The sequence below is a fragment of the Sardina pilchardus genome, chromosome 5, assembly GCF_963854185.1.
Source record: "Sardina pilchardus chromosome 5, fSarPil1.1, whole genome shotgun sequence".
NCBI classification, from domain to species: Eukaryota; Metazoa; Chordata; class Actinopteri; order Clupeiformes; family Clupeidae; genus Sardina; species Sardina pilchardus.
In genome coordinates this window covers 21,341,910-21,354,479 of record NC_084998.1, presented here as the reverse complement: position 1 = coordinate 21,354,479, position 12,570 = coordinate 21,341,910, and the positions used below count along the sequence as shown (strand labels likewise).

At 39.7% G+C, this 12,570-nt stretch overlaps 1 protein-coding gene across 1 annotated transcript in view; it reads left to right on the top strand.

Moving 5' to 3' along the window:
* Nucleotides 1-2,859: 2,859 nt before the first annotated feature.
* Nucleotides 2,860-12,570, top strand: part of LOC134080818 (protein mono-ADP-ribosyltransferase PARP14-like) — a 28,158-nt gene continuing 18,447 nt past the window's right edge. Inside the window, 14 exon segments of the mRNA XM_062537428.1 lie at nt 2,860-3,050; nt 3,259-3,347; nt 5,586-5,765; nt 5,810-5,855; nt 6,469-6,699; nt 6,947-7,174; nt 7,298-7,431; nt 7,526-7,577; nt 8,269-8,514; nt 8,944-9,171; nt 10,599-10,732; nt 11,113-11,155; nt 11,272-11,418; nt 12,289-12,516. Of these exon segments, the coding sequence (XP_062393412.1) occupies nt 2,867-3,050; nt 3,259-3,347; nt 5,586-5,765; nt 5,810-5,855; nt 6,469-6,699; nt 6,947-7,174; nt 7,298-7,431; nt 7,526-7,577; nt 8,269-8,514; nt 8,944-9,171; nt 10,599-10,732; nt 11,113-11,155; nt 11,272-11,418; nt 12,289-12,516 (2,170 nt within the window). The 5' untranslated portion in view covers nt 2,860-2,866.

Genomic DNA, 12,570 nt, shown 5'->3' with positions numbered 1-12,570 from the left:
AGGGATGTTCAACTAAATTCAACAAAAGATAGCCTACTTTATCAATTGTTGTGCAGGTGGACTATAGGCCTACCATTTTGCTTTATATATCACTTTTTATATACAAAAAGGCAAACTTTAAATTTTGTCTGACATTCATTTTGACATTTACTGTAATTTGGACATTGAAATATTCAGGTAAAATATACAGTTGAAAGCATATAAACGCAGAAATAGCACCTACTTTCTCACAACAAATTAGTATTAACCCTCATGTGCGTGACCGTTCTAGTTTTTAAAAAAAATATTTGTTTGGCTTTTTTGCCTTTATTTGTATAGGACAGCAAAGGGTGAGACAGGAAGCAAGTGGGAGAGAGAGATAGGGTGGGATTGGGAAATGACCGCAGGCCGGACTCGAATCTGGGTCCCTGTGGGCACTCGGACCCGCATGTGGTATGAGCGTTGTAGCCTGTTGCGCCATAAAGATCTCCATTACTCAAGGTCATGGAGTAGCCTACTGTCAGTATGAAAAAGAAAATAAGACAATCTGTATTACCTGGCAATTTAGCTGCCTTAGCTGCCTCCCTAAACAAAAAAAGTAACTAAGTAGGCTAACTTTTACTTAAAGTACATTTTTAGTTAACTACTTTTTACTTTTACTTGAGTATATTTTCAGATGGGTATTGTAACTTGTACTTGAGTAATATTTCAGCAAAGTATTGGTACTTTTACTTGAGTACAATATTTTAGTACTTTTTCCACCTCTGCTGGACATAAACTGACTGCAAAGGTGCGGCTTGAAAGGTGACTGGTTGGTCGTGTGTTTTTAAAAGCAATAAATCACATGGGGACTAATAATTTTGACCACTCCACTTTTCACACAATTTGAGATTATTGTAGGCCTAAGCATTTCTCATACAGTAGCCTAATAATATTGTAGCGCCGAGGAGAAGTTAGGAGACAGGGAGGCTGAATGTCGTTCCAAAAACTCCGGTAATTTATTCTCTCAATAAATTACAGGCTAGTACACGGGCAGCAGGAGGTGTCCACTCAAAAACAACAAAGTGCTCACTGCTAATCCCTAATTTGCTAACTCAGTCACTCAATCACTCAACACAACTCACTCGCACGTAATTTACTTCAACTCTGATAAAACTTAGTAAACGTCTTAGAATCCCTTATTCTAATCCCTCCCCTATCAATAACTAACCTATCTGATCCCCTAAATATTCCCCCCTGGACACCTCCCCCCAATCACAACACATCAGAACTGATTGACACATTCTATGACACAGGAGGGAGAGGGAGACACAGACGCACACACACACACACGCGCACAGACCGGGAAAACAGGAGACACAGGGGAAACAAACAGAGCAGTCTAACAAGGGGCCTATAGCCTCGGCGCTACAATATTAACACTCCAAAATGCACCAGATTCTAAATAATAACACTGGCGAATGTTTGATTTTTTAAATTTGATCAGGGATGAAACATTAAAGGAGAATTTTAGAGTAGGCCTAATGTTCCAAAATTTCTCTCACTTTCTAACTACCTTTTCCTCATCTTCAAACGTCTTCATCAGTGACAATCGAAACACTATTGCGCAGACAGCACATACTATGTGTCACATAATGGGATTCTCACAAGTAAAGAACAAGCATGGCCGATAAGCGAGTTATAGTAAGGTATTGTAAGTATATTATGTGTATAGATATTGCAAAAAAACGATGAGTCGATGTCGGCTAGCTAGCTTGTCGTTAATTAGCACTATCACTCTCAGTCCAACCACTTTCAACACACGAGTAGCTATAAAGACCAACACGCACGCAACACACAAACAGGGTGGGCACATACAACACAGGGATTAAAACATGAGGTATAAGGGACGACTACACATGCTAGCACATACACAGCCAGGTAAACACAACTACTAAAACCGACATAACACCAACTAATAGTCATTCACACTCGCTGCATCGGAGTCGACAGTCCAGAACCAGGCTCTCGTTACATTACTATTATGTACATGTATGTAGGCTATGTGCGGTATAGGCCTAGCCTACTGAGGATGCTTACATGCAGATGTCAAAGTTTTATATTTTCGTATTAAAGTGAATCAATGTTTAGTCTACTGTAAATCCCAAATTTAAAGTAGCCTAGCCGTGAGGGTGCAAATCAGAGGATATTTCAGGACTATTAACGTGGACAGCTCCCCTTAAGGGCATCTAAGTACACACGTGCTCATGTTCAGAAAACAGTTAGAAAAACCAACGATCTTAAGATGAATCGTTGAAAACCCTCGTAAGTGCATGTATCCATGAGAACCGGGCCCAGGCCTAGCCGTGTTTACCCCCACAGTCGCGCGCGCATAGTTTGTAAACGGGAAACCAATGTTAGCCTATAAACGTTCCTATAATGGCCAGATGTCTGTCCATGGTCATGGTGTATTAGCTGATTAGCAAACTGATTGATCTTATTATGTTATACACATTCTTGCAAATGTATAAAAAAGTAGGCTACCCTAGCCTATTTATAGTAGAAAATCGTTTGATAGCAAGAAAGAACCCTATTATATGGCGCGCGCTTCCGTGAGAGATGTGAAATGTTCAAAGCGGTTGAATTTCTTGTTCTGTCCATATAGTGTAGTGTAGCTGATCAGCAAACCGATTGATCTTTTTTGTGTTATGGGCCTACAAATTATTTAAAGTAGATATGAAGAAATAGTCTAACCCTGTGATGCTCTCATAGACAGTAAAATGCTCTTCGCGCACTTCCGTGAGAGGTGTGCGATGTTAGAAGCGGTCATGCGCTGCAAGCAGGCTATCATGACCTGAAACGAAAGTGAGACTTAGTAGGCCTAGGTAGCCTAGTGGAAAATGGCAGGATGGGCGACGGATATGCGCACTGTGTTTTCGTGAAGGGTGACTGGTCCCCCAGCCATTGTAAAGCGATTCGGCAAAAACTCCAAATATATTTTCAAAGTAAGAGGAAATCTGGCGGGGGTGACTGTGTGGTGGAGTATGACGAGAAATGCAACTCAGCAACTATTTGGTTCAAACTAGAGGAGGGTAAGACCTGTAGCCTAATTAATTTGGCGAAGTCGATGCCGACCATTATCTTCATTATATGTATTATATGTATTATTATTATTAGTAGTATTATTATTGTTATTATCATTATTATTATTATTATTATAATTATTATTATTGTTATTATCATTATTATTATTATGTAGCCTAGGCTACATATCTTCGTAACCGGATGTGAATTTTTCAGTACAAAAGCGAGTCCTGCTCCAAAAACATCACGGAATCATTATTGATAAGGAGCAGATTAAGATACATCTAAGCTCGGAGAGAAAATCGGTAAGTTTGAGTTTGTAATTGCGTTATCAAAACCGTAGGCTATAGTGTGCGTATCGGGTGTCAAATAGGCTACCACGTCTTCTCGTGTTTCAGCATGTGACACGGTTGGGCGTAGGTAGGGTATACCCAACCCAAGTGATCAAGATAAAGTTGGCCCAGGTCAAAGTCAACAGAGAAGCAAGTATTGTACTAAGCCAGCTCTGTGTTCCTTCCCGTGGAACCGGACTCGACAGACAAATAGAATGATTAACAATGCGTTCGTGCGGCTGGGAAAGTGGGAAGGTTCCTACTTTATACTCACCACTTCTGAAGTGAGAGCGTTCACTATGTTGAATGGCGTGAAAACATTCTCCTGGGAGCTCTCCCAAAGCCCCCACTTCAAACTGGGAAGTCCCCAGTTCAGGTGTGAAGTACCCCCTGTAAAAGCTATAACTCTCCCACTTCCCAGTTGCTGATGAACGCACCATACTGAACCATGGCTCTGACTGAATCTATATAGGGGAAATGGGACATCGCCGTTTTGATCTAGCCATGCAGTTATGGAATAGTTGTGAAAGCCTCTGTAGCTGCAATGTTTGGCTCTATTAGGAATTTCTCCTGACTATTGTCTATTTTTTTTTAAAAGTAAGGTGACCAGATATCTTAGACAAAATACAGGGATATGTATTATAGCTCCAAAACATGTAATGCTTTTTTATATACAGTGGGTATAGTAAGTATTCACACCCATGCTAAAGTTGACTAAAAAGAGGAATATAAAATCATCTTTTGAGAATTGATTGTAATGCCTTAATTCAAAAAATGAGTAAAAATCAAACCGCTAAGGACACTAATTTTCTTTGTGATTGAAGAATGTATCGTAAATAGATAAATGTTCTTCCTTAAATACAGGTTGCATAAGTATTCAACCCCTATGTTAAATTCCCATAGGAGCAGGAGGATTTTTTATATGTTTTTATTTTTAAAGGCCAGCTATTTCATGGATCCAGGATATTATGCATCCTGATAAAGTTCCCTTGGCCTTTGGAATTAAAATAGCCCCACATCATCACATACCCTTCACCATAGCTAGAGATTGGCATGGTGCTTTTTACAGTTAGCCAATTAGCCTGTTTGATGCTCATTGAGCTCAATGCAAATCAAACAGGCTAATAGGCTAACTGGAAAAAGCACCATGCCAATCTCTATCTATGGTGAAGGGTATGTGATGATGTGGGGCTATTTTAATTCCAAAGGCCAAGGGAACTTTATCAGGATGCATATTATCCTGGATCCATGAAATAGCTGGCCTTTAAAAATAAAAACATATAAAAACTCCTCCTGCTCCTATGGGAATTTAACATAGGGGTTGAATACTTATGCAACCTGTATTTAAGGAAGAACATTTATCTATTTACGATACATTCTTCAATCACAAAGAAAATTAGTGTCCTTAGCGGTTTGATTTTTACTCATTTTTTGAATTAAGGCATTACAATCAATTCTCAAAAGATGATTTTATATTCCTATTTTTAGTCAACTTTAGCATGGGGTTGAATACTTACTATACCCACTGTATATCTTTGGAAACCTAAAATGATGACACTACCCTTACCATTCATAAAGAAGTTTATCTTATCATAGTTCACTTAAATGGCAAGAGAATTGATTAGCAAAGAGTTGTATTCTCTGATCACAAAGTATCGGAGGTCAAGAACATTCATAACTTTCAAAATAAGCTGTAATGAACAGGTATCTGTCAGACACTTCACACAAAATAAGGTCTCCTTTTATATTGTTATTATATTAGCCATATACCCGATTTATGTATCTTCAATATATTACTGCTGTATGTATGGGCAACAAAGTATGGAAGAGAATGGAACATACCACAGTCCATGGCATATGCTTTCAGAAAAGATGGTTTAGGTGGTTGAATCAGTTTTCCCCTAATGAAAACCATTGCCATACACCCAGTTTACCTTTAGACAGACTGAATGAATGGATGAAAGAAAGAGGCCTGTCTTGTAGCTGTCTCTCAGAAAGGGCAAATATTCTACCATGCTATTGTTCCACCAATCAAAATACCAGAAATACAGTATGGGTATTCTAGATGGCCATTCTAGAACAGCTCTGAGCTCTGAGCTGAGCGGTTGCTCTGGCTGGCTTCAGCCTGTGCATGTAGGGTGCACAATTATACATTTGGTAAGTTTTTTTTTCTTTCTTTCTTTCTTTTTCCAATTTCGGGTCTGTCCACAGAAAGGTCTAGCAGGGGACAGGTCACCGAACCCAGGGACCATCCCCGGAACGTCTGGTCATCCTACATTGAACAACTTTATATCATTACTAAACCTCTACAGTGTTATGAGGACTGTTTTGAATTGCAGAAGTTTCATTGCAGCATCTGTGTTCCTTGGAACACTTCCCTTTGTAGTTTTTGTCTGAACTGAAGCAAGTTGCTATTTATTTTCTTTGTTTTCAAGGAGGCAACTGATGTAGGCCTTCCAGGGGTTGAAGTTCTATCTGCAGGTACATTACCTTTTTTAAACCCATTTTTTGTAGGGCATGGTATGGTCTTTTGTAGGGCATGGTATGTGTTCTAGCAAGACAAAAAAGGAAACATAATAAATGGATGTATGTTTATAAATAACCGTTTCATATATATTGAGCAATTTCCTTTCTCTACTCATGTTTATATGAGACATGGTTGGTCAATTTGCATTTTGAAGATTAATGTTTCATCTTCATTCCCTACTTGTAGTTGATACATTTTAAGATTTTTACTTCTCATCACAAGTCCCGACCTACAGAACATCATCATCAATACAGAACAGTTGACTAACATGTAATTCCTTCCATTGTTGCTGGCAAGGACCACTGCCAAAACATGCCTTTTAAATTCCATAGTTTTGTTGTGCTCCATATAGAGAGGCCTTTTCCATGTATACTACCCAACCAGCTTGTCTAGATTTGCTTTTGAAGTTGCTCTATATTGTTATGCTAATCACACATGCGGATCTGCTAGAAGATTCCTCCAGAGCTTCAGTAGCATTCATGGAAAATATGTAGAGATATTGTACATTGTAGTGTACATTTGATATTACCCAAGGCAAATAAAACTCACATCCTTTTTCACTTGTAGATCCCTTGAGTGAAGGTTCCAGTGCATCTTCTGCTGTTGAAGTTCAGAAAGAAGAGGTTGAAGAGACCTGCAAGGTCAATGTTGTTGCTGTGGAGAACATCCCAGAGGACATGACCAGAGAGGTTTTGGGACTGATAGTGGAGAACATTAGTGGCGTCTCTGAGGATGACTATTCGATGGAGATGATCTATGAGTCCCATGCTGCTGTTGTGACCTTCATTCACTCTGATAGTAGGTGGTCGATTGTGCTTTAACAACCTCTAAATATTATAATGGTTGCACTACTAATCAATCTCCTAATGTTAATCTTGTGAAGTCTACGGAAACATTTGTTCACTATGATTTGATTGCACATGTATTTCACCGACAAGGAACCCAGTGGCTTGCTTTTCATTGAATTATAATTACCCACTGAAGTGTAATTCAACTACAATGCTTGTAATTGAAGTGTGATTCAACTACAATGCTGCTTTTGCAGATGTGGAGACATTTCTGGCCGAAGCCAAACTCAACAAAAAATTCCAGCAGTACGGTCTGACTGCCCAGGTCCTGGAAAGACCGTGCAGTTTGAGGATAGAAGGTCTGCCTCCTCAGGCTGACAAAGATCTTCTGCATCTCTACTGTGAGAATATGAGAGTTGAAATGAAGACTTTTGTCATGATACCTGAGGAAAAAGCTGCTGTTGTCACATTCTTGAAACCTGAAGGTAATATATGTGTCTCAAAGATTAATATTATGTTTTTCATTTTCAATTTTTCACTGCAGAAGTTCAATGCTCATAGCAGATGATGTTTTGGATTTATAATTTGTTTTTTTTACTACATTTCAGATGTTGTTACTATGTTAAACAAACAGCACACAATCTGCAAAGTTGAAGTCGATATGCATCCATACTATGAGTCACTTGGCACAGCTTTATATGGTAAAGACAGACCAAGAAAGAAGACTCCAGGTTCATTCAGTGTAAGCATCCACCAGCAATATTAAGTTATTAGTTTTCTTTTTTTTTAAAGAACATCCCTACCCATAATACTAAACAAATTTGTTCCCTCTCCAGGTACCATCCAGTGAAATAACAGAAATACCACCTTCTGACAGTAAGACTGAGGGTAAGACTGAGACTGAGGGCATTCTATTGCATGTTACGGCCTAGCAATCCTAGCAAAACCTAAATTAAATTTTTCTATAGTACCACGAGCATGACCTAGCGGCAACAACCGGTTGCTCACGTGAACGGCGTTGTGGCTGAACCAGCAGTCCTTCGCAACAGTTTCCTCTAGGGCAGAATTTGGGGAAATCCTGGCATCTTCTCTCAGTCAGTGTTATCATTCATTCCCAGGGCCCTACAGTATGTTGGCGATCAGAAACGGATGGTCAGGCATTAGACATTAAAACCGTGGCCAATCCACATTCACTAATTTAATGGCCTGATTTTGTGATCAAACGCTGGGCGCAGGGCGAAAAGGGCTGTTCTTATGTTTTTTAATCAGTCATGGGCATGTTTTGGACGTAACATCCTTAAAACAAATGAGAATGACATCTGTCATTCCCTTTAACAACAAGCAGCGGAACTTCAAAAAGGGTGTCCACTGAGACCGCTTTTCCTTCATGGTATTCAGGGAACAGGCAGCTAGTGGATGTTTGCTGTATGTGACAAAAAATGTTTTTGAAACGGCATAACATTATCTTACCAACTTTTCAAACTGTTGAATTCTAATTTCTCTATTGTTTTATTTGAAAGTCGCTTTTGACAAAAGTGTCCAAATCCTGATCTACAGTAATGATAATTTTCCCATTTAGCTCCTCAGCAGGAAAGTTCCAGTACCATCACTCCTGTTCCAGTATTGGCACTTCAGGAGATTAAAGATGACAATACTTATCAGTCCAAAGCTGCTGTTGTGGAGAATATTCCAGAAAACATGTCAAGTGACCTGGGCCTACTTGGTTTGGTTGTGGAGAATATCAGTGGTGTTTCTGAGGAAGACTACACTATTGAGCTGATCAATGAATCCCATGTTGCTGTCATAACATTCAGCCACAACAATGGTATGTGTCTGGCTTTAGTTTGGTGTCAAGCTAATTATTTTAGTCTTATTTTACATCTGTCTTTATTCAAACGAAATGTGGCAGTGGAGTTAATGTTTCCATGAAGTGTTGTTTGGTTGGTTATTGATCAGTCATGTAGGAATTCCCTAACCAATAGTACTTTAGCTCATTTTCCTGTGTGTAACTGATATCACTAAAAAACAGAATCCCATCAGCTGTTGCATAGATCTTTTTGTCTTTTCAGAGATATCTTCTGTTACTCTATGTCTATGCCCCACACCCTGGGAGCCTACTCACAATATATAGCCTACAAGCAGCCTACATCATCTTGTAGCACTTCTAACTTTACATCCAATATAGATTGCTTAATTAGGTAAAGATATTGTAAAGGTATTAGTCTACATGAAATATACTCTGCTGGTGTTTCAGATGTGAAGACGTTTCTGAACGAAGCCAAGATCAGCAAAAAGTTCCAGCAGTACAATCTGAGTGCCCAAGTCCTGGAAAGTACCTGCAGTTTGAGGATAGAGGGTCTACCACCTCAGGCCAACAGAGACTTTCTGGATTTCTACTATGAAACATTACGAGTTGAAGTGAAGACTATTATTATGATACCAGAGGAAAATGCTGCTGTTGTCACATTCTGCAAACCAGAGGGTAACACATTTTCTCTTAAAGAGTATGTCCTATAGTCTGGCTATCACCATACTAAGATCATTTTTTAAAGATTAGTCTGCGCGATGGGCATAGTTGACACCATATGCTTGGATAGTCCTTCAACCAATCAGACCAACGAACAGGGTTCGCCTGGTGGATATGCCAGTTTATGATTGGACCCAGCCAATGTGGACAAGAAGCAGGAGAGATAGATGTGCAGGTTTCCAACCTGAGCTGCAGGGCAAAATCCAAATCGCTGGCAGATCAAGCTGCTTTCAATTTCAATTTTCAATTTAATTTCACTTATAGAGCGCCAAAACATTACACGTCTCATGGAGCTTTACAGAGTGTTAAACATTCAAAGAGAGCCCATGAGTAACAGGGGCAAGGAAAAACTCCCTAGAATTGGAGATACATATAGGAAGAAACCACGACTCAAGGGCCCAACCCATCTGCCTAGGGTCAGTTACAGTAGAGTAAAGTCATTTGTAGTATCAGAAAGTTCAAATAGTCCAGTGTAGGGAATAAATTGTCCATTAGTAATTTCGGAAAGTAATAGGTCGCTAGGATGCGTGGTCCAGGATTCCGGGCAGGGAACCACAGCAGGCGATGGTAGGGCAGTCATAGGGATGGTGATGGCGATGGTAGGGCAGTCAGGGATGGGACTTCAGGTGTGATGAGGGCCAGGCACAAAGATGGCTGATGACTGGTAATGATTTACCTCACAGGTGAGATATAGGGGAATGGGAAGAGAAATAAAGTGGGTTAGTAGTACTATAAGTCAGATGGTTGGTATTAATAGTAGTACGCATATCAATGGTGATATAAATTATTATACTAGAGGGAGGGGGGAGAGGGAAGTAGAGGGAGTTGAATGACAGGACAGGGAGAGAAGGAAAGAGGGAGAGTTGAGAGAGACAGAGGGAGAGGGGAGAAGAGGAGTTGTTCAGCATGACACATGAAAAGTCCATGACAGCGCTATGCTAAAGCAGCATAACTAAGGGGAGGGTGGAGGGTGGTCAGCACCAGCACAGGTGTGGTCAGTAGCCACCATGGGACGCATGACTGGGTCACCAGTCACACAAGCCCACAGCAGAGGTGGTCCGTTCCAATAAGACCCTGAGGTGGTTGAAGTTCCACACTGCACCATACCTATCTATGGGAAGCACTAAAGAGATATGTTTTAAGTCTAGACTTAAAAATAGGCTTTACCCAGCCTATATGGCATGCTATATTAACTGGATGGATGGAATGAATTATTTGACTTTGATTATGCTAGCTAGCTGACCCGTTATCTCATAAGTAAGTGTGGACCTCAAGGCCAAGGTCAGGATTCCCAAAAAATAAATGTTCTTGTGTTCTCCTTCAGAAAACAGAGCATTCCTGCATGTAATGTATCGTTTTTGACTCTTTCACACCATATTTAGATCTTGTGGACATCTTACACAGAAAGCACAGCATCTGTAAAGTTGAAGTCTACATGTATCCATACTATGAGTCTCTAGGCACAGCACTGTATGGTAAAGACAGACCAAAATGGACGATTTCTAGACCATTTATGGTAGGTTTCCACCTGTTTACTACCTGCTTTATAGAACTAACCAGATTGAGAGGTATACTTCCGCATGATGATAAAAGCAGGCACTAACATTTCTTGAGAACAACCTATAATGAACTGCATGGTGCCTGTCCAGATTGCTTGTATTTCTTAGGTTATGGTTATCACCTTAAACACTACTGATATTTGCAACTGGACTTGGAGCAACCAGGCCTTTCTCTGAATCAGCAGTAAATTTGTACTAAGCTGTACTGATCATATTCATTTGAAGTCATATCAAGTCACCATCAACCTCTTTGCCATATCTGCATATCATCTGTAGACATAAATTCATTTTCAATAGCTTGGGTATAACGACAAATATTCTTTGTTTACATTTCCAGAATAAAGGAACTGAAAAACCACCTTCAGAGAAAAAATGTGCAGGTATGATTAGCCACAACGAACTGCTGCCACCACTATTATAACATATTTTATCTACAGTACTGTATATTATTCTCTAAAGGATAGGTTTCATAGAACTTTTGCTTATTGGTCAAAAGCTGTTGTGGAAAACATCCCAGAAGAGATGACCAGAAACCTTCTGGGACTGATAGTTGAGAGCATCAGTGGTGTTTCTGAGGAAGAATACTCTATGGAGATGATCTATGAGTCCTGTGTTGCTGTTGTAACATTCAGGTACCCTAAAGGTATGTGTTAGTTCTATTTTGGCATGTTCTCAGGTACAATGAAAAATAGGGGTGAAAAATAATCCAATGGTGAATAAAACTGTTCACAATAATAACAATAAAGATTGAGAGCACAGAAAAGACGTTTGCATCAGGCCGCTCGACTCACTCTCGTTTTGGAACTTTCTATGCTTGATTATTGATTATGTGCTAATCAAAAATGTGTACGTTTTGGGCTTTTTGCCTTAATTTGGATAGGACCGTGTAGATTGACAGGAAGTAGGTGGGATAGAGACTGATGGGTGGGATCAGGATATGACCACGGGTCCAGGTGGGCACAACGCACCTGTTGTCTATGTAAAAAATCCTTTTGGAAGTAGGCCTACTGGAATCATATTTCTTGTCAGTGAAAGTTGTGGTGCACAGGTGTGTATTTTACTTGATGGTATTTCAGAGCGAAAACCAATGTTTTTTTGTTCATTCCTCAACAAGTTTTGCAACTAGCAGATGTTAGGCTACTATCAATATGCTCAATCAGGAAAAAAAAACTACATCGACTGACTGTGAGAGTTAAAACTGTGAGGTTTCTAGTTATATGGTAGGACTACAGAATGGTATTGGTAATCCAACAAACGTGGGTATTCTTCTGAAAGTTAGAGTTAGAGACAGAGTGTGTAATCAATGATTATGCACACATGATCCTACACATACTATCATGTTACTGTAGATTTAGCTATGCAAGGAGGCAGAATTCAAAGATATGGGTCCAAGAAAGAACATAGAAGCAAATAAACCTGGGAATCTGGGAAGAATTTAACACTATTCAAAAAAATCGAATTAAAGTATATTTGTGGACTATTAAATACATGAAACTGCAAACTGTTGTTTCAGATATGGAGAGATTTGTGACAGAGGCTGAACTCAGCAAAAAGTTTCAGCAGAACAATTTAATTGTCAGAGTCCTGGAAAGCACTTGTTGTTTGAGGATTGAAGGGCTTCCACCTCAGGCCACTGAAGACCTGCTGCAGCTCTACTGTGAGAAACTGAGAGTTGAGATGAAGACTATTGTGACAGAACCAGAGGAAAATGCTGCTGTTGTTACATTCTTGAACCCCCAGGGTAGTGCTGCATATTTATCTTGAAGATCAAAAACATCTGCCTGTACAGTATTTT